Source organism: Dermacentor andersoni, chromosome 1 (assembly GCF_023375885.2).
Source record: "Dermacentor andersoni chromosome 1, qqDerAnde1_hic_scaffold, whole genome shotgun sequence".
Lineage (NCBI taxonomy): Eukaryota > Metazoa > Arthropoda > Arachnida > Ixodida > Ixodidae > Dermacentor > Dermacentor andersoni.
This window is the reverse complement of record NC_092814.1, coordinates 55,428,095-55,453,666: the sequence shown is the minus strand read 5'-3', so window position 1 is coordinate 55,453,666 and position 25,572 is coordinate 55,428,095. Positions and strand designations below refer to the sequence as shown.

The following is a 25,572-nucleotide window of genomic DNA, read 5'->3' as shown; positions in this document are numbered from 1 at the left end:
TGGAAGCGTGTTATACCATTCGCTGGAAGATGACGGATGTAAAAAAAGCACTCGCACCGCTTCGCTATTGCGAAGTCTCGTTCCGATCACTCCACTGATTCGATCAGTAGCTGCGTGACTTGAGAGCGACGAAAATCCAGTAGCGAGCTGCCCACCTAAGACAGCAACTTTTCAACGAAAGTGACCATATGCGCCCTTTGCGGCTCTTCTATGTGAACAGGCCACTTACTGACCATTTATAATATATCAACGTATAGCTGTTGCTGTCACCGGAATGCGAACATGCAAACAGCCGCGAAAGGCCGTCGTCAGCGTGATCTACGAGACACTAGTCCGGAATGTTGGCGACCCATGGAGTCCGCGCACATCGGCGACTTGTTTCTTATATATTGAAACCAAACTGGAGCGTATAGTCTTCCGCATATGCGATGAGCTCGGTAGCTCAGAAGCGTTCACGTGCAGAGCAGCTCGAAACCGAGCCGTATACAGACGCGTCGTGCCGCTCTTGCCTTCCGAAGGGCCGTGTTGTGCGACCGCCTCTCGGAGTCTCGTCAGGTCAGTTGGCGTGCCTGTATGCCGCGCTCTTTGAGAGCGATGTAGTCAGTGTGGCGGCAGGGGGAAATAAAGAACGCCAGACAAGAAGCGGTGCAAAGGCGTACAGCCGGCCCATTGTCGGCGGCGACAATGGGCCGTGGGTGCATGCATGCAGCGCGCATCACGTGCTTGGCAGAGCGTCGCGTTGAGCAGACCGTCGGACAGACTTCATAACAAGCTGTGGATCGTGCACTGTCATGTTCGAGCGGTGACACATTATCCCCCTCACCCTCCACATTGCTATGTCTTGAAAGCATGAAAGCCGCTGGTTTCGTGAGACACCGGTTCTATTGTAGCATTGAGAATTGTTTAATAAATAAATGTCCTGCCTCGCTCAACGGCCTAAGGTTAGTTACTTACAGCTAAGCATTTGTAGTCTCTGTTTTATTCGAAAAGCTATGAAAAGAAAAAAAGAAGGAACGCCGGTTAATGGGTGGGCCCCACAAATTTCACTTCTGAAGGCAAGCAAAAGACAGCGGTGGTATTCGGAGCGTTTCGTTCGCTGTCCCTTTCGGAGATACGAAGCCATGGCCCACGTCGTGTCTGTACACATACATACGATTCACGGCACGCGGCAGCAGCGCAGAGAAGCGGAACGGTTCCTCCAGGTGATGTCAACCCGCTCTGTTCTCCCTTGCTGAAAGGAAGCCGTTTTATAGCGAGCACATAGCCCAGAGTCCACGTCATCGCAATCGGGCTCACCCACGCGATATCAGCCGCCAGTCGCGCCAAGACGGCACCGCGAAGGAATAGCAATGAAGGCGGCGAGGGGGTCACACACGGCCGTCCTTCAGGGCGCGCGGACACTCATGCCTGGAGGAGCGCGCCCCGACGTCGGGGCCCCCGCGTTTTCGGGCGCCGCTGACGCCCAAGCATCGTCGGCCGGAATCTGAAGCGCTGGTGTGTACCTACAGCTTGCTTCCGGGTCCGCGGAAGGGCACCACCCGTGAGTCAGCCCCGAGAGCGCGCCGCTGGTCGAGCGGCGCATCCCGTGGAGGAGGCTGCGTGCGCGGCGAAGGTCGAAGGGCGACTGTTCTGATCGCGCCGGGGGCCGGACGTGACGCACGTGGGACTCCCCGCGGTCCCCTTCCTTTGTCAACAGTGGCCGGCCCCTTTGTCTTTGCTCCCGCCTTTACCGCGCGACGTCATTAATCAGCGCCTCGTCCCCCCGCGCGCGCCGTCTTCGGGGCGGCCATGTGCGCCAGCAGGTTCCTCTCGGCCTTGGAGGAATCCCTAACGCCCGCCGGACCGCGGGCCCGGCTCGGGCGGTTGACAAAGGCCGATTCCCATAACGTCGGACGCCCGTCCGGGGCCATTGTGACCACGCTCGGCTAGGCGCTTGAAGTGTATTAGGCGAGTTCCGCCCTCGTATTCATAGCGGTGAGGAATGATCGCGTGTTTAATGTGGCATTGTCTGGCCCGCGGTTCGGCTCTCCGGCCCAGGAGGCGCGAGATGTGTGTCAAGTGGGCCCACCGCCGCCAGCTGCGTCGGCGCGCTGGGCCGCGCGCACACACCGCGAGCAAGAAGCAGACACGCGGTGGCGCCTCTCAAATAAAACGCTTTCATTTATTTTGAAGCACTCATCACATGGAGGCAGCCTCAATGCGCGACGAAGGAAAAAAAAAAAACTAATTACTCGAGGCTGGAACGCTTTGAACTGGGTATATGTACAGGTGCTTCTCCGCCTCTCGACGGAGCCGCACGAGCTTCGTTCGCTTTGTGGCTGCGGGTTATTTACAGCAGACAACGTGCGCCAAAGAAGAGACGCGCCGCGCTCCTCCTCCGCCGCGCGGCTGAGAAGCGCCGCCGCGCTCATGTCGGAGCCAAACGAGCACGCGTTTCTGTCACCTGCGTCGTCGGCTGCGGCACGCTCAGCTCGCGCCGTGAATGGCGGCGGAGCAGGCTCTGGAAAGGAGACCTAAATGCACAGCTCTGCGCTTATTTTCTTTCGACCTCCCTTCAACTTTGTCTGTGTGACCTGCACATGGCTAGAAAAAAAAAAGAAAGTAGATATCACACCCGGGTTTACTTACATTACTCCTCTATCTTTTCTTTTTTACCTCAGAAAGCCGTAACGACCTTCTGGATATATCGCTAAGACGTAAACTGCATGCCAGGAAAAGAGACCTGGAGCTTCTGCACGGGCTGATATATAGACTTCACATTTGCGATTTTATTTTTTACAGACTTTTGATGAAGCCCCTCCCTCCCCCCCCCCGACGACGCAGACCGCCGAAACACACATTTTGTTTGCGTAAAAGAATGTTTCTTTATATTTCAACATTTGCAGCGAGCCTAAAAAAAATGTAAAACAGAATAACACGTTTTTCATGCATGTTCTCTGGTTTAAGTAGAGCGTCACACGCCACTGAATAGATGGAACATAAGACTGGTAGCACCAGAAATTCCGTCGTAATGAAATAACACATCAATGTATGTTTTACATGCCATGGTGTCGATGAGTATTAAATAACAATGGGAGGGCAATAGAATACAGAACGACAAAGGTGCCGCTGCAACTTGGCAGCATGTGAACATTGAAAGACAAAAAAAAAAAAGAAAAGAATACAAAGCAACTCTTCGGCTCAAATTTCAGGGTTAACATGGAGGAGCAGCCTTGCTTTCCCTACGCGGAACAAGTGTTCACAACCGCAAAACAATAGTGTATGTGTGGCAGTTCCGTCGTCCGGGTAACAGCGCGAATGTAGTACCGTACCAATGGTTCAAGTGTATACACGGACAAAGAAATGGGGGGGAGGGGGGGGGGGGGGCTAACTTGTCCACAATTTGCGCTCCCGTTTGCGCGCCCTGCTGGCGACGTGGATGGAACCTGATCTCCCCAACTTGGTTATTTTTTTTTTTTTCGATTCTATTACAACTTCCCACCATGACACTGTCGGCAAACCACGACTTTACGCTGTGGACAGGTTGGAGCAGTTTGGCACAGCGACTGCAAGCTCTGAAAACCGATTTTCCTCTACTCTATTGAAGCAAAGAGCTCAGCAGTTTACGAAACAGGGACGTTATGGCGTACACGCACAATGGCCGCCGTGAACCGGGTAAGGTGAAGCAGGATCTTCACGTTTATTTATTTTTTATTTCATTTTTATTTTGCTGAGTAACGTGTAGTTTATAGAAACTGGGATGAAAAAAAAAAAGAAAACATTAGGAAAACAGGTCGATTTCGCCCTCTACTTGCAGCCATGCTAGCCTTAAAGCCAGAGCGGGTGCGCGATACGCGTGTTGTTCCCGCCTTCCAAGCTGTCGCAGCCAGCGACGGTTCTGTGCCTTCCCGACTCGTGCCTGAATGTTAATTTCTTTTTTCTTCATTTGGCTTATTCTTCGAGCATCGGTGGGATCGCACAACGTAGCGTGCATGTGACCAACGGGCGATGCGAGCACTATTTTATATATGTGTGACGAGATTGTTGTGAGTGGGTACCGGTTATAAATAGCTGCCGCTTGGTTTCCCGATACAAGCTGCGTAAAAGACATGGAAAAAGCACCGGACTGTCCCCACGCTAGTTGTTCCGCAACAGGGAGATATGAAACAAAATTTTAAACAACAAAGATAGTCATAGTCTAGTATTCTTTTTTTTCCTTGAGTAAACGCATAATTAGGCGTCTAAATTTGGTCGGGCTCTATGATTTCCATATTTCCGAGCAGCGTTCTCATGTGGTCAAGGTGTTCGCATGCGTATATGCTTACAATGAACAGCAGGAAAGAAAACCGCGTTGCGTTCATGATTATGTTCCGGAAATGAACTCGCGCTTTTAAACTGCGACGCTGAATCGTATTTTGTTTCGTTTACTTTCACCGAAGTCAGGATCACGGAGAGCTATCGCAAGCTGTAATTGATCGCTCCCAGTTGCTCATATCCCCCCCCCCCATCCTCTCCCTCCACTCTTTCACACTTAACGAACGCGTAGTCGGCGTTACACGCGCATTGCCTTTCTTGCGCCAGCTACGAAGCTAATAGCGTCGGGCGCCTTATACTTTGCGAGGGCGAGTGATGCCCGATTGCTCTCTTTGACTGAACGCGTGGTAAAAAAAATGCATGCTTCGAATACGTTTGCTTTTAAACGGGTATCGTTCTTTTCTTTCCTGTCAGGCGGCTTGACTGAGCGACTGGCGATGTGCGACACACGGCGACTACACTGTGCACGTGCCACCGGCTTCGGCACGTGGCGGCGCAGCCTACCTACGGTGCCCGACGGCGTGCGGGAATAGCTGCTCGGCACATGCGAGGGCCGCACGCGAAGACTGAGGTAGTTTCTCCAGACAAGTCTCTTGTCGGAAGGGTGCACGTTGCAGCGAGTACAGGTGCGAGACTAGCGTGCGTGACCATTGCTGCCGGAACGGGGGAATCGCGCTGTCGGACAGTTCACCGTAGACACTATACACATAAACACGCACAGACGCCCACAAACATTCTTATATCTACAACTTCAGCGCAGGAATGTCTTCTGTTGCTGCGAGAGCAGCGAATAACGAGTGGGGAAAAAAAAAAGTTTCAAGTCAGGTCTCTGCCATAATATTTGACGCTAAAACCTCGTTTTCAAGAATTATCGCTCCAGCAAGTTATCTAAAATCAGATGACGCCAATAAAATGACCGCCCTATAACGGAGACAAATACGTCGAATAGACGTAAGCTCTTTTTGCATGCTAGCTTAAAAACTGGCAATTGTAAACCTTTAAGAGCAAGTCCCGTGAGTATGTCGTTGCCGGTAGCAACCCTGGGTCTTTACACGCGACCCGTAAGTGGACATTGAAGGAAAGTTTTACATCTCACCTCCCTGCGAGGGCTGAAAATTTCAGATCCCACTCTAGCTTTTTTTTAACCTTTTTTTTCTGCTCTTTTACCTAGACACAGCCTACTGACGAGAACTACAACGGGGGAACAAGGTCGCGCGCAGGCATAATACATACGTGCACACACACACACACACGCACACACACACACGACAGGCGCGCACTGGTGGTCCGTCCGATAAGGAAGTGTCAATTCTTTGGTGCTGGAGGCGGCGGCGCTGGGGCGCGCGCGCACACAAGTCACGCCGCACCACGGGTTCCGCCACGGGTGGCGAGTGTTCCTTTGTCAATAAATTAATAAATAGGAATAAATTAGGAGGCGGGGCGGCACTGCACGAGCGTCCGCGGCGGCGCCCTTAGGAGTGGTCCCGCAGGTAGGCGAACAGTTCGGAGATGTACCGGGTGAGCCGGATGTACTCGCGCAGGATGATGTAGTCGCGCAGGTTGCGCTGGCTGTCCTGCTTGATGTCGCGGTACTCGTGCGACATCACGTCGCGCAGCACGTCCGGATTCTTGGCCACATTGAAGTGCACGATGCCGATCTGCAGCTCGCACAGCAGCTGGCCGAGGTTCTGCTGGATCTCCAGGAAGAGCCGGTGGAAGGGCCCGTTGTGGAAGATCTGGTCCAGCACGGCCTGCTCCAGCCCCACGGCGTAGTACTGCACGTAGCCGAACGTCGTCTTGTACGCCTCTTCTTTCTGCGAAGAGGAGAGATTCGTTAGATTTCGCACCGGTGACTCAATGGCGATACAGAGTTCAGAGACCGAGCACCATCGAGGGCTGCGGTTTCGAACACCGCGTGCGGGAAAACACTGGCGTGTACTACGATTTGGGCACATATGGAGAACGCCCCGTGGTCAAAATTTGCCTGCAGCCCTCCACTTTGTTGACACCATCAGATGCCCAATTAGTAGAAATTATAAAAGACTACACACGCCTAAGTTTTGTCGAAATACAAGATGAATACTTCGCAGAAATTTTTGTGAAGTTTTAGTATAAAGACTGCCATTCAAAACGGCGGGTAGTGAAGAAGAATAAAGCCCGTACATGCTTTTTTTTTTTTGTCTACACTCCACGGGCGTATGTGTTCATTGTCGCAGCATCCACTCGGTTTTGAAACGTGCAGCTTTCTTATAGAGAACATGCTTTACTAGCGACTTGTCAGCGTTCCCCAGAAGCGTGGATTCAAATTTTACCGCTCATTCCAAGCTCTTGTTCGCGACAGCTTTGATAGCCCCAGCTTCTAAACATGTAGCAACCTACCTATACGCCCCACTAATTGGCAAAGTTACTTTAAATAGAAGTAATTCTACAAGGAGCATTCAGTAGCCTGTATCTTTAGAGAAAAAAACGACAGTATTCCACCGTCGTTGCAATATGAGATAAACACATACGAAATTGGCACGTGACTGCGTAGACACATATTTATCGGGAGATCAATACAACAGCCAGGCACACCGAAAACTTGCTTTGGTTCACACTTCTGGTGCAGCCCATAGACTAAGAATGGTGGGGAATTGTCCGCAAAACAAAGCGTTGCAACCGTCCCGATGACGAAGGGAACGAAACCACCGCCTCGTTAAAGAAGACTATCTGCTATGCGCTCGCAGCAGCGCGATGGTGGCGATGCGCCGTTTGAGCGTGCGCCTGTAGCCCAAGCTCGCAGCAGGATGTCGGCGATTTATGAATCTCTCGTCTCGAATTAGCCACATGTTGCTGCTATTCCGCGGCCGCCAGCCGCAGACGCCTGGGTCCCTCTAATCTGATTTGGTAAGGGGATAAACGGGGACGTAGTGGTATACGGGTGAAATACGGCCGGCTGTACAACAACACCCAGGCCGTAACGTATAGGACGATAAATCTGGGCCACTGTCTTTCAAAGCGAGGCCCCTGCTGGCCGAGGGTCCCTTGAGATGGTGCCGCTCGGCGAGCGTCTGCTTGGACGCTCTCCAAGCGGCCAGCGTCTCGGGCAAACCGGGCCTTTCGCGCGCGTCACCTGCGCCGGCTGCTGTTGGGCCCGACAGCGCGTCCCCTCTCGGCCCGCCGTCGCATGCAGTTCTGCACGGCCGGCTAGCAGCCTCGTTCAAAGCACTTGCTGCTAGCCACATTCGAATTAAATTGCCCTCGCTGTACACGAGCGCGACAGCAAAGAGACGCTGTGTGCCGCGCACACTAACGTACTTCACGGACAGAAACTCTGAGATTACCTTTGCAATCTCGAGCATTCGACTTCTCGGGATAAAAGTATGCACTGACGCCTTCACTTGTTCGCTAACCAGGCGACGGTGCAGACTAGAAACGACGCGATATTCAGATCTCGACGCGTAGCGAAATTTGCGAAATCAGCATCGCGGCTACAGTGTGCAAGCCAGCGATTTCCACTGGCAGGAACGGCTGCTGCCAGTAGTTGATCTTTAATCGCGACGCAGCGAAATGCACAGGCTTCGCTTGACCCCCACCCAGCCCCGCGTCCTTTTGACTCCAAAGTGGGGCCACCCGGGGAGCGCTCTCCGGGGCACCGGGCGGGAAGAGTCGCCCTCCCTCGGGAGACAGAAACAAAACGGGGCCTGCATTCCGGCCCATTGTTCCGGCCCGGTATGACCGCCTCGGGGCACCCACAACCGCGTGGGAAAAAAACGGCAAGCGGCATGAGCTCGCTACGACAGGCCCCTTTGGGACAGCGGATTTCACGCAGCGCGGCTTAGACGACAGGGGCCTTGCTCTATCTGCCCACTTTATCTCCACTGATCGCCGTGACTTTTGCGGGCTCCCTCAGTAGTACCGGTGTCAACAAATTGCCGCGCTGTCAACGGTGTGATAGCCGAGCGACGTCTTGTTCTCGTCCAAGTGCGTACGCCCCCCTCCGCTGCGAAGCTATTCAGTGCCGCTCCCCGTCCCCTATTAGGGGACCCCCGCGAGCGGGGATTCCACGGCCTCCGAGGCGAGCTCGTCTCCCGCTAGGTTCGAACACCGACCAGGCTCGCCGGGGGAGCGCATCGTACAAACGGGCGCGCATTGTAGTGTCGTGCCGGAGAGGGCGCCCGCTGCTCGCTTCATGCATGCATCTTGTCTTGACAGATACCTGTGCGCCAGAGATCTCGCGCCGTTAGCAGCACAGTGCGTAGGAGCGAACGTTCAGTGCGGTTCGCGGCGATGCTCAAGAACACCGCGAGGTCAGTGGCCGTGGCGCCGAAAGACAGAAGTACCGACGTTTCTCTTTGTCTGCCCGCCGAAGCCCTCGGCACAAGTGCTGGGCTTGGAGTGTGGAGCCGCGAGAAGCCTCTCGGTAGACAAAGGGCGGCTCGACGAGCGCGTCCCGGCTTGGCCGGGCTCTGCCGCGCACCTGTTCGCGGGGGCTGAACCAGTTCTGGCCAAGGCGCCACTTGTGACGCGCCCGCGGAGCGCTCCTCGAACCGCCTTTTGTTCGCCGCCGGCATGCACAACCGACCAGACGCTGTCATACCACGCTTGCGTGGTCAAAGTGCCTGACTGCGAATTTCTTCCGGGGTTTGTGTCTCCTCCTGATGTATCTCACTGCACTGAGTGACCCAGTACAAGCGAGAAGCCGCGGGATGAACCGCCGACAAGAACAAAATTGACGGGATCTCAGCCATTGGTTCAACGCGCGGAAAGGACAAGCTTGACCTGACTTTAATTTGTGCCTCTTTAAAAAGACAGAAACACGTCATGATCATGTCTTTAAAAGCAAACTCGATGACATATCACGTAAATCAGGTCTGTACACTCCTCCTCTTTCTCAACTTCAGTCGCGCAAAGACGAAGAGTAGGGAAAAATGGGCCAAAACTGAGGCACGCGTATTGACATGTGTAGAGATGTGCGCGTGCAATTTGGTCCGCTTCCTGATTCCTCACGTGTCGCGAAGCTGTGTGAGAGGTTCATAAGGGGTGCGCTCTGAGCGGAAAATGCATACTCACTGTCATGGACTTGAAGTGATCTTGGGACGGCGTTGGCACATTGGGCAGCCACGACTGCATGTAAGAGGCCACCGAGTCCTCGAACTCGGAGTCCGAGAAGGTCCTCTCTAGCTGCATCAGAAGAAAAGAAAAGAGGCAGGGCGGTTAGCCGGGACGCGCCACAAATCCGGAACTTCCCTCAGCGGCTGATTACAAGAACACCAGACAGGAAAGCGCTCGTTGGGCGGCCTAGAGAAAGGAGGAGGCCAAGTCAGGAGAAGCGGGAGGGGGGGTCGCACGGGGCTGCTGTGAGCGCGTTGTGGGGGGCGACCTGAGCGGGGCACCTGTTGGTGGCTGGACGCACGCATTGCGCTGTACTGTGCGTGATCTCTAGTGCACGGCAACTAACAGCGCTCACTGGGGAACCCGCCACCGATGAAGCGAGCCTTGCTAATTACAGGGATGGGTTGGCTCGGCCGCTGCATGGTTGAACTGTCACCCTCCCTCCCCACCTTCCCGGTTTTTGGGCCAGCGGAGCCGAACTCTTGTTTTTCCAGCAGGAAAGAATGTGAATTGAATATTTGGAATGCCATTGCTGCTGCTGGCGAGGCTCTCGTCTCGGTTGTGGCGCGCGAGCGCCTCAGAACCGCAGCAACAGCGTTTGCGTGCAGACAACCAAGGTCAGCTAGCGCAGAGCCGTTAAGACAGGGCTCCCCGAAAGGCAAGCACTCTTTGGGCGGCAGCTGTATGAGGGCTGCGCGCTGGTGCCGCGTCTGGGACTGGGGGTTTTCCATGCGGAATCACTTCGAGTATAGAGGACCGCCTGTCTTTACAGTGGCTGTTCTCCAGTGCGCGCTAAGACAGGGGTTCCAAACTCTTAAAAGAAAATTTGCTCTTACACTGGACCGCTGATAGTCCTTACATCGTGGTCTGCGGCTATAGGCTGTCGGTTGCGAGGAAGAAACAGCGGATCCGAATGCCCCTTGAGCAAACTTCGCTCCGTACTTCTACCGTGACATTCAGTAAAGTTGTAACGAAACGCCAAAACGCACTTAAAGTTATCGCCAGCACTTCAAGTCAGTTAAATCGTACCAGAACTCCCGTACTAATGGTGCCGCGGACGCACTCCGTTTTCCAACGTTCTGCTCTTGTCTGAAGGCCGCCCAAGCGAGACGGCGTTGTGCCTGTCGGGTGGCGGTGATGAAACACGCGCCTGAGGCACAGTCGACTGCGAGACGCGCTGGTGGCTGCCCACGAGCGCAAATTCACGTATACAACCGCAGCATGTGTGCCGTCAAAGCGTTTAAATATATACGGTGGCACGGACATAGTGTTGCGCAAACGTAATCGTGCGGCCCTTCCAAGCTGCTCACTGTGGGCGCCCGGCAGCCTCATCCACGAAGGATCTCGGCTGCTTCCCGTTGCTCGAGTGCTAGCCATGCTAACGCTGATTACTCCGTTACATAGCGCGTGTAGCACCGAGAGGAACGTGTTACGCTGCGAGATTTGCGATAGCGTTGTTGCTTGTTATCAACGTTTTCCTTCTCGACCTCTCTTTCCTTTTCTTTTTTTTTCTTTTTGCATACCCTTCAAATGAATCCCCAGACGCTCCATCGATAATTTTGCCGACAACTTCTATTCAGGCAGCTTAAACGGCCATGTTAACCTTGTTATTATGTGGTGCATGCTTCCGTTCAGTACATTTGCGTTTGTGAGGGATTTTAGCCTGTTCTTTTATTCACAAGAATAAATAAGGGGACGTTGGCACCAGTAGATGATGCCGGCTGCTCCTTTTTCATATTTTAGTCTTATCTTGGCTGGCGTGCACCAAATAAGTACATTTGGAAACTATCAGCATGTTGATCACATAACGTAGCGTGCACTTGTTGCAGTCAAGCCCGAAGATGCATAATAGCGACGTCAACTGATATACCTACTTTTACCGCATTTTGCGCAATCGCCCACTTTGTACTAATGAATGCTGCATTAATTATCTTATTCATTAATTCATTCAGACGTCCAATCTAAATTTTGGTTGCAGAAATGGCGGTATGCACTCCTCGGACTGGCTGAAGGAGCCGCTCGATTAGCTTGGGAACACCTCTTTTCTATCCGTTCGTATTTGGGTAACGTGGTCAACAACTTGGCTATATCTCAGACCGGGCGCTCGCCATGCATCTTCTATAGCACGCGGAAACCTACTCAGCCACCGCTGATATAGTGCCGTCAATCAAGGCTCACCACAACAGGTCTGCTGCTTCTTTTTCAAGCAGTCGCTATTTATGGAAGACTGAAGAAGGCGCTGGGAAAGGCAGCGCGGTTGCCTACTATGGGTGTCAATGTATGCGTCAGAGCGGTGAGCAGCGAGCGCACCGGAGCGTGAGCACAACGCTGTCACACTTGAACAAGTTTAATGAGAGTGACCTCATCGCTGCTACGCGCGCGGTGACAGGCACGCACCTGCGTCTCACTTTCCGGGCAACAATGGATGTGCACCAGTTACATGTAAAAAACACTCGCAACTGCTCGCGCCGTCGCCAGTTGTTTCTGTACTCTGTTTACATAACAGAGGAACACGTGTGATCGTCTACACACTCAGCGCTACGGATGATTAATGCTTCAAGCCCTACCTCAGCTCCGCCACTGAATTAATAGTGGCTGCACCCGAACGCGTGGACCTAAAGTGTCAGAACACCATGGAAGGAATTTCTGATGTATTTTCGGCATGTCGATGCCCTATTGCGCGGCCATTTTATATCTGCATGACTGTCACGCCGTCTTTAGGTCGAAATACGAACCGTCGGCGTGCTTCTCTGTATACCGCATTAAACATATGTCGCTCGGAAATTCATCGACGCGAGGTGACATCATGCCGAAAAAAACGTCGGAAATGTGCTTCATGTGATGCTGCTTAAGTCAAAATAGAAAACATGCAGACAAGAAAGTCTGCTTCGAAAGAGAACGTAAATGCGCTAGGATCACAAGCTCCAGTGAGCAAGAAAGTGAGCGGGTCAGATCGGCGAACTCAGTTCACGAGGTGCCGAAAGCGGTAGCTATCGCACAGCGGCCGGAGGAGAGGACCTCCAGGTAGCGGAACCCTCGCCTCGGCGCTTTCCCGGAGCCCGCGCTCCGCCAGTCGTGATCGGATCGCGGCCTCGCGCGCGGCTCCTGGAAACAGTGTTCACCGAGCGCGTGTCTGCTGTGGGCACGCCCAAGTCTGCTCGGTGCTCCAGACACGGCAGCATGGAAGAGCTCGACGCCGAATGCGCACACGCCTGGCGCGGTGCGCCTTTGAGCGGTGAACGGCATTTGCATAAAGGCACCCATTCCGTGCCACCCCCCACGCGCGGCGCAGAGCCGCATTTCGTTCATGCGGAAGATCACGCACGCGCGTACAGCGCACTGGATACTTGTCGCTCGCTTCGTCATCGCGCGGAGAGCTGTCCCCTCTCGAGGCGACTCACGCACGCCACTTCGTTGCCACGGTCACTGCAGGTCAACCGGAGAGTGACAATTACCCAGCAAACATACAACTCCTATGCATGTAAGAAATTCCATGAACGGAGATGGCGAGCATGCGCTTGTTCTCGAACGTTAAAGTCGAAGGTGTCATTTGCAGGCTTGCGAGGAAGCTATTTGTCAACCGTAACGGACGTAAACTAATAACGCAAAACAGTTGTACTCACAAGCACCGACTCGGCAATCAACGCAGCTCGCAGCATTCAATTCCAAATTTCAAGTATTTTTCTGCATCTTTGATTTTGACCCGTGCGTTTGTTAGCACCGGACATTCGCCCTCCCAGAGGCTCCCAACGGGCAGTGCTGCGTCAGGATACGGCGCAAAGAAACGAGGTCGTGCATCGAGTTGCGCACATGTGCATACATTTGCTGCGACGAGATCGTCTTCTGAGCAATCGGGTCGCGCAAATTCCGCGTAATCGCGTCCAGGGAGTGCTCGCAGGCGCGCGCGTGACGCAGCCCCGGTTTCTCCCCACGGGGCCAACCGTCGTCGCTCCGCAGCGAGGGCTCCCACGCCGCTGCGCGGTGCGCCGCCGGAAGGCGCACGGAGCGGGCGCCACATCCGCCGGCTCGGCAGCAGCACGGCCCAGCCCGGGGTTAACGCGCCGGTCCTTGCCTCGGCGGCGTGGGCTTTGCCCGCTCTGGGAGCGGTCCCTCACCAGCGCGACTGCTTCCAAGGAACTGCCCGCCTGACCGACGTGGGTGGACACCGAGGAGCACCACGAGCCCTTTCCAGCTCGCGGCGGCCACTCTCGGTTTTTGGCGCGCCATCCATCTTTCTGAATAGGCCCGTCAACGAAAGTATTCGGGCACAAAAGACAGTGTAGAGAGAGCCAGTTAACCGGCGGCAGGACGAAGACACCGGCCGCGGCCGCCGAAGACCACTCATAAAGAAAACAGACTTCAACAACAAACAGCATGTATGGACTTCTATAGAAGTCCACACAGGCTGTTTGTTGTGTTAGTCCACACAAATTTTGACTACCACTTTCGTTTACAAAGGAACTACGACTTCACAAGGCGGCGGAAGTAAGTCTCTTTAACTGTGCAGTCAATCATGTGCACCAGCTCCATCGGCCTATTCTCGAACATGTCTGAGCCCACCGCGCTTTTATAGAAAGCACGGCTTATTTGTGGTCTGTAGACTGACGCATTTGTTTATAGGTTCTGTATAGACCACATATAGCCCTCATAGAAGGTAAGGTCATACGATTACAGGCTGTATTTAAACGGTCCATAGATTTGATAAAGAAAAGTCAGAATATTCAGCAGACTGCCTAAATACACCATTGCATGAAATTGTCATCTGGGAAACAGGAGCAACCGTGATGGAAAGGAATCAGCTGAGGACTCAACACAACCGAAGGTATTAGAAGGTTGGCGCGTGTGAGTGAAAGAGCGTCCAACGGAAGCTTGACGAACTTGAAATTGACAGTAAACGCTCTCAATGGTGACACGCACTGCGATAGTAGTATCCACTGACGTTCTTACTTGTCTATAGCGACCTCAGGAAAGCGGTGGTCCAACTGCGTCACCTGATGTTCCATCGGCTTGTTTCGACGTGCCGTTAACAAGATCGCATTTTTGTGCATTAAGGTTCTTGCGATCTACGGGGCTTCACGACAGACTCTAAGAATGCCGCCCCCTACCACTCTGTAGTGTACGCGCTTTGTTCGTGCTTGTCTCCCTTTCTTTCTATCTCACCCTTCCACTCTGTTTCTCTTTTTATCCCCCTTAACCCTTCCCCCTGCGCAGGGTAGCCAACCGGAACTACCTCTGGTTAACCTTCCTGGCTCTTTCTGCATTATTTTCTCTCTCTCTCTCTTGTGCATCACACTGAAAACGACAGTACGTATATCATGCATCTGCTGCAAACATCTGCTAGAAAGAAAAAGAAAACTATTGTCCATGCACAAGCAGAAGCCAACCAGCGCTCCCTACACATATAGTCGTGTCCTCGCGGAAGACTTCACGCACACATCTGTGTTGCCGACTTTAACTATAATGCTACCGCCAACCGAAATGAGAACGATACGACGGGTGGTTTCCACAAACCTTGCCGAAAGAGAGAACCTTGACGTTGACCTATAGCATACAGAGATCACTCATTGCCACCGTATATAGATACATCCACCAGCTGCCACTTACGTGGCAACCGCGGTCTGGAGCACCAATGTGTTAACAGCCGGGAGTGAGTGCCACGTGCCACTATCTGCTTTATAGTATATTAGGTAGAATGACTGATTGCACGTCATAAGTGACGTAGGCTCCCTTCCTCAGCTCCACAGAGATATAGATGGTTTCACTCGCGCGATAACAGCAGCGAGACAGCGGCCCCAAGAAACTTCCGGTGACGGGCCTTACCAGTCCGCTGCGCCGGAACACAAAGCGCGTTTTTAAGTTCCTCCACTTTGCGAAAAGTCTATTTTTAAGTTTTGAGATAAATGACATACGCGTTGCGCCTTAAAATTAATACATAAAATTTCTCGTATAACTTACGGCAACCTTGACTTGTAAAATTGTCGTTATGCACAGAGGAAAAGTGCTGAAAATCTACGGGCTTAGATTTTAACGCACTCCTGTTACTCGATATAGCCGTCAATGCTTTTCCTGCTCGCTAGATTTAGCGGACTGCGTCAATGGGCAAAACAGGAAGCCGTCCAGGGCCTATGTTTGTGAACAGCGAAAGGGTCTATACTTAGTGATTAATATGAAGTGGCTCATCAATGCATATTTGCTTAGCATGCGCATGTGTGCTGTTCAATTAATCATAAGCGAAGCTGAATGCAAACGTGGGAATAGACTGAGTCAAGCCGACGGCTCTTATATAAGGCAAGCCTACCAATTGAATCTGCAGACAATCGATCGGTATAACTTTGAAAGCGGCTGCATTTATATCTTAGAAAGCTCCGATTTGAAACTAGCCATTTCCCTTTCAGCGCGTGTCGCGAGGCTCTCTGGCAACGCCGACTCACGCTATAGTCATTCGGCAATAATGGAAAACACGTCACGATCGGCCGATATACGCAGCGGACGTTAACGAATGTACACAGTCCGAAAGCGGTGGGACTACGTGTCTGCGCTCGAAGTTCTCTAACTACGCGAGCCTCTGCTCTTCAAGGGCGACTGGGTCGATTCGAAACCACGCCGTGCGAGGGCGTTGACCTTGACCGCGTCTACCCAGAATGAAACTGGGTTACGACCAAAGCCTGCATGCAGGGCGGTTACGCGGCGTCCCTCATTGTTTCTTCTCGTGTCCCAATCACGCACCACTGAAACCGCTTCATTTTTTCCCATGAGGTTAGCCAAGCCGAGACAAGCGTTCCTCCTGCACTTCGGGGTACTCCCAGGAGGGGTTCATGCAAGTAGTGCGACAGCTTCCGTCGTGCGCTATGTACATATAGCCGTTATGCGTGACGCCTGCTTGCAAGAATGCCGGCGAGCACAGGGAAACGAAGCACCTGCTGTGCGCTTCATTGCACCCGTCCACGCATTAATCAATCCTCCTCTTTCAGTAATATCGGCGATACACTCGACGTTGCCCTCACAGCTCAGCGCCACCTGTCGCAGTGCCGCACGTAAGGCGACAATGTTTGATGACGGGGCCCAATCGCCCAGTCACTCGGCGGCAGGCTTCCGCCGATTGTCAACATCTCCGCCGTGCGGTCAAAAGCCGCTTCGGCGGCAGAGGCGTTCGAACCCGCCGTCAGCATCATTGCCCCCGCAGGGGCGTCACATCCAGACAGTGAACTGGCGCGCGTAAGCGAGCATCGGTCTCTCGACCCGCGGGGCGACGTACGCGTGCCCTTTGGGGCGAGACGATGAGCGCGCACCCCGGCAGGTGCGCTCACCGAAGTCCGAATTCGAGGCAGCCTGTGAAGCACAGACAACATGAGTGCCAGCCGAAAGCTCGAACATCTTTGCAAGTACAATGAAAATGTGCCCTGTATAGACTGCAGGCGACCCATCTACAGAATACGTGCCGCTTGTAGAGCCGCAGGACAGAGCGATTGCGTCGCCAGATTAGTATCGCATGCAAATTGGAGTCAACCTGAACGCGTACTACAGAGGCGACGTTCTCTCCGCGCTCACTTGTAGCAAAGTCGTGCTGTCGAGTCAGATCTGTCTCGGCGATACACGGGCCGTGTAGAAACGATACAGGCGTCCCAAGATCACTACAATCTGATCCCTGAGCTACAGAGTAGGAATGCTTCATTCGCGAGGCCGATTTAAATTTTTAAACAAAGAACGGATGAAGAAAAAAGAGGAAGCGATAAACAACAACGTGCCAAGGCGGTCGCAAATTTTCAGCGCTCGGGTGAGAAGGGAGAGAGCCCTCAACGAGAGCGCCAACAACGTTGCGCGCCGTTTTTATAGTGCGCCTCTTCTTTAACGAGCTTTTGAACGGCGGCGTCGCTCCCCCCCGAGTTGCCCTGGCCGAGCGCGCCCGTGACGCCGCAGGTCAGCGGATCCCGAAGCTGAAAAAAAGCCTCCGTTCAAGTGCGTAGACCACCGCGGCGAGATCGCGCACGCTTTGTCGTTCGCGCCTCGAACACGGTCGTTAAAATTCTTCAAAATCACTCCTGGCGCACGTCACGAAACCAATATACCGCGAGGATTAGCGACAGCGTCCTTGACGGCCGAACTAGTGCTTTCTCTTCGGGCGGCCCCCTTTTTTTATGCGCGCCGTCGGACTCTTTATTGTTTCGTCGATGGCTGCATTGCGCTCCATTGAGGGCACGCGGGCGCCCAGAGAAGCGCAGCACTGCGAAGATTACTGCTGGATGCCTCGCGCGAGGCATGCAGACGCCCCCTGTGGGGCGCACGAGCCAACCGGTGATTCGCCACGCGTATATACGCTACACGCGGGGAGCAGTCTGGGCCCGCAACACTCTCGACGTCCGGCGGCGAGCACCCGTGAGCGCTTTTTATCAGGCACCTTGACAGGGAAATTCCGCGCCATTACGTCCGTAGCGAATGCAGTGCCTCGACGCGTTATTTGGCTTGCAGGCGGCTGTTGATTGATGCGACGCGGTGCCGTAGATGCGAGCCTCGCGTCTTTCGGTCCACGTTCCGACAGGGGCGCTCTCACGAATGTAGATTTCTCCCAAAGAGCGCGCGAAGTCAGCGTCGTAAAGTGGTGTTCCTGGCGGCTTCCTAGTGGTACCTGTCAGTGGTACAGGTTCGGTTTGTTTGCATGTTAACGGCAGTGCGTAAAACGACCGCTGCGCCCCCATTTACCGGAATTCTTTGCCGTTCGGCACAAATTGGTCTGTAAAAGGCGAACTATACACAAACGCCCGCGCAAAGCAGGGGCCACCGTGGCGACCTCGCCGACTTCCGTGGGCACGCACGCGACCGGGTTCGCAAGCTGAACCGGGAGGGGGGTGAGATTACTACCAGCTCCTCCATCTCGAGTAAAGTGGTAGCCAGACACGCTCTCGGCACTAGGAATGCTTGACTCTCGAGATCTGGCCGCGCCGAAATAAAAATGAAGCAGCGCCGCCAGACGGGCTCTCTCGCCGCTTCCTCGAGTTCACCGATGCCAAGGGCGGGGGCGCGGCAGAACCTAATTGTAACGTCGTCAACGCTCAGGGCACCGCCAGATTGAGACGCCTCGAGCGATAAAGGGATGCCATCCTCCGCGTGGTGTGAAAGAACAGTGGCGCAGCTATATATACAGGAGAGCTCGTGCACTTCTCCGCAGAGCGCCCACGCATGTCTTTACTACGTCACTACGTCATTGTTGGCTTCGTCAGACGACAGCTTGTTTCGCTGCCAGCGAGAAATAGGTGGCAAAAGGGCGACAGAACAAGCCCGCGAATTGAGCTGTACAGCCGCGGGGGGATGCAAAACAGAATGAGGGTGTGCAATGCGTGCTTGGCACGCACAGCCCCACCGGAGCCCTTGGGCCGGGGTCATGCCATGGGCAGGAGCGTGCCCCGCTTGCCTTGAGCGTGTCGCGGAGATTCCCATTGAGGTGTCGACAAAAGCGGCCGCCACTGTTGTCGGCCGGAGTCCGTGCATGGGGCTTCGTCGCGGAAGCCAGCGGTCCGGTGCTAGCGACCTCGGCGAGCCGCAAGTAAACACCGCGTTTCGCGGCCGAGCACGCATTGTGCAGCCGCGCTATATTTGGGTACGCCGACTCTCAGTTTTTTGGTGGCGCTTGAGGTGAATGGCAGTGTAGCCACGCCAACGCGGCTGGCCCCCTCGTTCAACGTACGCGAGCGGCGCCTCGTCACGAGAAAAAGACCCGCCGCACGGAGGAAACACTTGCTAGCGCGAACGCGTGCCAAGCCGGTCAATGGCGGCGAATTTTGGACGACATCCAGGGAGGAAGTGTTATGGTTCTTGCACCTCGACGTGTTTCGCAAACGGCCCCTCTTCCGCACCGGTGCTGCCTAACTCCTCTAAAGGTTGCCGCACTACGCGCGACGACCTGCCATACGTTCTCTTTCCTCGTTGATTAGGTTGGTTCTTACGTGGAAGCTACTGAAATGCCGCGCGGGACATTTCCGAGTGTTACATCGTTGCTAGTGCTGTTTTCGCCTGGCGCGCTTTGTTTCAGGTGCTTCCGCTTCACGCCTGTGGCTCAACGTTACCATCCCGATTTTTTTTTTTAGCGACTGAATACCGTTTTCTCCACAGAGTCTTAAGTAAGGCGTGAGAAAATAATGATACTCCGATGTTGCACCATGTAATTTGACACTAATATCATTACAATGGCAGTGCTTCTTTGTGTGCACTGACCTTCATGTAGCTCTACACTATTCACAGTGGAACTAGGACCGACGGGTTAAAGCAATCGTCCTACGAGATCGGTTGTTATGCTACTCACTTAAATGATTACTGACACAGTGAGTTTTCCTTGGTTTCCTTTAATGAAGAGCTGTCTACCCATTGATCGCAGTATGACTGAAGTTAATTAATTTAACATGGTCGCATTCTAAAGCGACCATTTTGAAAACACCTGCCAGGTGCAGCGAAGCTTCAGGCTTGAAGATGGCCACAAAACACATAGAAGAGTCATTCCAAAGGTATGCGGTCCCCTGTATGGGTACTTCACGGCCTGCGCACCATGACCAAGAGGCGACGCACGACCATTTAGCCTCCTGTGTTCAGGGTCGACACTGTCACCCCTAATCCACGAACCCCTTTTCTCCTTGGTATTTCCAGTCAGACAAGCATACCAGGAAAATAGGCTTACCATGAAGCTGCACTCCACTGCCACCCCGCTTATCCCTAGGCGAGGTGGCCGTGGAATGTCGGGCTTCATAGAGAATTTTAGGTTAGTGGACGCGAGCCGCACCCAAGCACTGGGGGATGCAAACTCCATTGTGGGCCCCTTACGCTCTTTTGTGCTCGCTTTGGGTTTCTTTTTTTTTTTTTTTTGTGCGCCCGGTGGTTTGCGTGCCCCAACGCTTGTATCCCCTAACATAAAACTCCCTGATAAATCGCACTTTTTTAGTCCTCATGAACGTTTAACTATGACTCCTTGTAACATTATGGAGTCCAAAGGTGGTGATCACGTGGTATCACAAACCTCTGACGCGCGCGTCAGTCAACTCAGTTCACCGGTCGCAGAAACATCGTGACCTTGCCGAAAGCTGAGCACTCGAATGATGACCGTAGAGCAGAGAAGGTGAGAGGGTTCGCTGTACGTTCCCAGATCCTTTACTACAGAAGCGACAGCAGAGGGCCAGGCCGTGTCTAATGTGTAGAAGCTCAGAGCGAAGGAGGAATGAATGGCAGCGGTACGCGCCTGGCTTTCCGCGCCACGCTCTCACGGTGCGGGACTTGCGGCCACTGCGCCAATCTTTTTTCCTACTCTCTCGTTCTTGCCTTGGAGAAGAAATACCGAGTTTCGGCCTTGATTCTCGATATCGTGACTACCAAGTCTTCAGCTGCATAATTAAGCAAGAAAGTGGACACATAGAATATTGAGCAGGTAGTCTTTCAAGGGTGTCAGTGTTCTTCCTATATTATATTTAGGCTTAGGTAGCTGGAAGTTCCCACTGCTCCTCTAGCTTCGAAGAATTCTATCACAGTCTCGAAATCAAAGCAGTCTAGGACATTTGCGAATATATTTCGCTAATTTAGGTGGCTCGCAGAATGCGCCACACTGCTGCTCAAACACTTTCGCAACGGCACACGCGAACTGGCCCCAAATGTACTTACAGAGAAAAAGTTATTCCCGAACATAAACTCTCGTCCATGGATCACGTACATTTCTTGTATTGGAGCGGTCCTTCCATGGATGAGCACGAAGGCTTTCCGAGAATTACTCCGAAAATTTCACGTCGTCGTAGTTCCTCCACAAAATTTTCCCCTAGCGACAGCAAGCCTATCTCTCAACATTCAATTACTTTTGCCACCGCCGTACCTTCGCAGAGTAGAGAATGTGCGCGGGGTCGGGTGGCGGTAAAGGCAGGTTCGTCGGATGCGAACAATAGTTTATTTTACCAGTGTGGGGCACGTGGACGAGAGTTCTTATAACAGCCTTCATTCCACATGCGCGCCATATATCTTTGCGAATGAACCTCAGTCCCACCTACCCTTCGCTACACCGACGACTTGCGGGCACAGATGGAGCGGTTCGAGCTCGTCGAACGGAGAAAGTCTCCTGCGGCAGACGCAGTAACATGACAGGGCTCTGTAAGACCATGTGCACCAGAGTCGGGGGTTGCTTATGGCAGACAGACAGAACAAAAGCCAAAACTGTTTGTGAATGTCGCCAAGCAGTAAAGAATACTTTGCTGCATCGAACGATTCGACAGAAGCGAACTCGTGTTCACGAAACAGTTCGTATGCTATTAGAGGAGCCGGCCAGTGACGACAGTTCTTGTGGATGAATGGTTTCATGAATTCAGCGAGCTCACTGAAGTGATCATAAGTGTAATGCTCACTTTACTTTGCAGAGAAGGCAGTCCATCTTGCGTCAGCTCATAGAACATTACTGCGCTCAGAACTTTTTTTTTTTTTTTCGAATAAATGCTTATTCGCGAGTAAGCGCTTGTGGTGTCTACCTACTTCGTCCTCGTTTGTCGCGCTACCGTCATTTCGCAACAGTAGTTGGCCCTTGAAGATAGAGGCAAAACCACAGCATTGGGAAGGCGCTGCTGCTTCCTATACGAGCTACCTTACAGATACTAATATTGTTTACCACTACTGAATGCGCCACTTGAGCGTCACCTTGCGCGGTGTGCTTGGAACATTTACATGGACGGAGTGTACATACGTGACACGTATCACAACATTTAACCTAGCGCTCATAGTACTTGTAACACATGCAGTCTACATACATTACAAATATACATTCATAATATGCGTAGTGTTCTTAATATACATAAGAACAGTGACGCATTGTACATATTGTCCCAGAATCTGAGGTCTCGCTCTCTCTCTCTCTTTTTTTTTTTTTTTTGAATCTTGACAACTTTCTTCCAGTACACAAGCAAATAATAGTAGTAGCCGGCTCCTCGTAGTTAAGCTCTCCATTCACAAGAAATCCTCACGCTTTCTCGTATCTCTCGCCGTCACGGCTTTGCTTAAAAACGCTTCCACGGCACACAAGAGGCCATGTGCATGCCACTTCCGAGAAATACGAGAGTGAGCGCGTGCCAGGGGATTTCCAGCAAGCGTCGAAAATCCCTCGGCTCATTGAGGCGACATTTTGCTCGCTCCGACGACTTGCGAAGCACCCGCACAGGTCGCGCAGGCGGAACGAATTGCAGGGAAGGCCCCTAGCGCGCGCTGTAGCGATATTCGATCTCCTGTTTGTGGTTACTAGTAGTGGTTGACAATGCAGGGCTTATTGCTATTATTGGTCGCAGATGTAGGGGGAAGAAAAAAAATAGAGAGAGCAAGTGTCCCTGGTACAAGACCAAAGCCCCGGAGGATAGCTGAAGTGAGAGACTATACGCGTTGATAATTGAAATGGGACAAAAAGATAATAAGAGCGGAGTACGGAGGTGGTTTTCTTACGCATTCATGGCCCAAACTTCGCCACACCGTTGTCACGTAAGGATGGAAATCGGATCCGCGCTCAGTCGAACGGTTCCTGCTGCACGAGACCTGCACCGGTGCGCCGCTTAGCCTTGTCCGCGGAAGACGCTTCGTTCCGATGGCCTAGGGAAATGCGGCCGACGATGTTGAGGCTAAGCGATTAGGTCGATGCGGCGCTTTCGGCACGAAATGTAAGCTCGTGGCAATGCGGCCTTCGCGCTAAATGTAGCACTTCTCAGTTTCGCTCTCGGTCGAACTCTACGTGTCGATCTCAGAAAGCCATGCGGCGACGGCGCCACGCCCCCTTCCTCGGTACGCGAAATAGCGCGCCGCTTCGGTGGGCGGGTGGCTCGCTGCGCCGTGGTGACAGCGCTCTGACTGCCCGGCGTGCTGCTTGCGCCTTTTCTCGGTGTACGGAAAGTGATTGCCCTGCCTGAGAAGCTTCCCCGAACGCGCGTTCACGTCCCCAAGCGCGAGACTAGCCGGCGTTCGTTAATGTGGTCAGCAAGCAGAGCTAATAGCATTCGCCGAACGCAGTGATCGGGATCGCAGCATCTCTTATGCATCTGGGTCTTCGAAGAAGCGGTCCGCCTGGCGGCCTGCCAGCACCTGGTCCTGCTCATTACGCGCATGGTGGGCCGCCGGCCGATTGCACGATGAAAACAACGCACAGCGGTCGCTGACACGATTTTTCGCCCGTCGAAGGACGCCCGACAGACTTCTCGTGGAAGTCGTCGGTCTCCCAACGCCGTGGCGCCCGCGAGTCGGTTCCTCGCGCGCACCTCGGTGTTCGAAGCATGCACACACACAGCACACACAGAGCGGGCAATCCGGCACGGGTACTCACAAATCGGCGCTTGGCCTTGTCGGCCTCCTCGCTGGCGACCCGGGCGCGGTTGGCCACGGCGTCGAGCATGTTGCGTACGTCCTGCGGGCTCAGGTGGTCGGCGTGTCCGCTGGCGTCGTCGGGCAGGTTGCACGGGTTGACCCAGAGCGGGTGATCGTTGCTGCTGCTGCTGCTGTCGCCGGTCCGCGAAACGGGCGCACTCATCGTGGAGTGGAACAGCACGGCGAGCACTGTGACCCAGGTCCGGGTATCTGCGGGCAGGACAGACGCCGGTCGGTGGAACAGCCAGCTGGGCCAGGGCCGCTCGGCGCCCCAGCATGGCTCCTTCCCGGCACGCGCTACTCTCGATTTCATGCTTCCATGACGCTTATCTCAAACAAATGGCGTGCATGTTTCCCGCAACTTGTTCATAAAAAGATAAGGGGACATTTTCCCTCCCCTCCGCCCCGGATGTGGATGTGACGTAGGGGCGAGCGGCCGTCATTGGCCGGTCCCCCCAGGTGCGCCAGCCGATTGGCTCCTCACCCGTGCAAGACCGCCCCGCACGTGGGCGGCGAGCCTTCGAAAGAAGAGCGCGCTTTTTTTCCCCGTAGCCGTAGGTGTGTTCATTGAGCTCGCGCGCGCAGGTTGTCGGCGATGCCAGCGCCGCTCACGGGACTCCGCGGCCACACAGCCGCAGACGGCCGCGCGCCTCCGCGCGCGCTAGACGCGCAACAGGTGTGCGCGCGCGTGCACGGGACGTCCCGGCGCGGGAAGCCCCATCTACGTGCGTTGTCCGGTTCGGCTCCCCTTCTCTGCGCCGTCGATTGTGCCGGCTTCGCGTTGTGACTAGCCGCCGCTGCTGGATTCCCGCCGTGTGAGTTCCGGGAAGCATTGCTTTATTAGTAGTTTCAATAAAGTTGCTTCTGCCGCTCGCTTCCTCGAGTAGTCATTTTGTGACGTATCTCGCGGTCCCACTCGCATGATCGCATACGAGTTTCGAACAGACCTGCAGCTAAGGAACTGAAGTTTTTTTTTTTTTTTTGTAGTTAACAAATATTTTCTCGAGTTAACCCTCTTTCCAAAGCAAGAAATCACTTAAGACCCCATGTTGATTAGTGGCGGAGACGGACTTAATTTGAAACAAGAACACTGGTTGCAGCACGACTGACCCACTCTATATGCTTTGTCATCCCCCCTCCCCCCACTAATTGTGCTAGTAATAAAAGCTTGCCTACCGCCATCGGATCTCCTTTCTGCATGATGTGTTATAAGCTATAGTGAACAATGTGAACCACTGCCTTATTCTCTACTGGACCAGACATGAGACAGTTCCTCTTTTTACCCCTCTCTCTCCCCCCCTGTATATCGTACGATGAACCAATGCAAGAAACGGGCCAGTACATTCAATGCGTTGAATAGCGCTTAGAGCAATATTATACGTGCAGTCGACAAGCAATGAAATGAAAAATGGTGCACTTGCTTAAACAGCGGTCGTTTAGCAACACAGATACCGACGGCGTGTCGATTGACTAGATTTGTTCTTCGCGTATACTGCCGTGAATTTGACAATTTGAAGCTCCTCAACGTGTGCCTCACACTTAGAACAAGCATGGTTGACTGCCTAGTTGCACGACTTGGCGTTGTTGTAGTATATATTTTAGGTTATGCGATATAGCTATAAGCGGTTTCGATGCGTCGCACGGCTTCACTGGTACTACAGAAGCATTGTAAGAACGGGTTCAGTCAAGGAAAATTGACAGACCAAAAAAACTAAGCACTCTCACATTCTTTTCTCTCTCTCTCATTCTTTGTTGTACAAGTAACGTGAGCCAACGGGATGGATCGACTTGCCGTTTGACGAGAATATACATATATATTTTGTTTTATTTTATCCA

The 25,572-nt window shown here is 53.3% G+C and overlaps 1 protein-coding gene across 1 annotated transcript; it reads right to left on the bottom strand.

Moving 5' to 3' along the window:
* Positions 1–2,142: 2,142 nt before the first annotated feature.
* On the bottom strand, positions 2,143–24,196 carry LOC126544479 (uncharacterized). The gene is made up of 3 exons (XM_050191815.2): positions 23,696–24,196; positions 9,346–9,456; positions 2,143–6,107 (listed from the first exon to the last, which is right to left on the bottom strand). The coding sequence occupies exons 1-3, from the start codon at positions 24,047–24,049 to the stop codon at positions 5,766–5,768; spliced, it is 807 nt and encodes a 268-aa protein (XP_050047772.1). The 5' UTR covers positions 24,050–24,196; the 3' UTR covers positions 2,143–5,765.
* Between the last annotated feature and the right edge of the window lie 1,376 nt (positions 24,197–25,572).

Coding starts and splice junctions, on each gene's coding strand:
- LOC126544479 (XM_050191815.2), bottom strand. CDS start 24,049: ATGAAATCGAGAGTAGCGCGTGCCGGGAAGGAGCCATGCTGGGGCGCC. Junction 9,457..23,695: donor ACAAGGCCAAGCGCCGATTT/GTGAGTACCCGT, acceptor CTTCTGATGCAG/CTAGAGAGGACCTTCTCGGA. Junction 6,108..9,345: donor ATCACTTCAAGTCCATGACA/GTGAGTATGCAT, acceptor TCCTCTTCGCAG/AAAGAAGAGGCGTACAAGAC.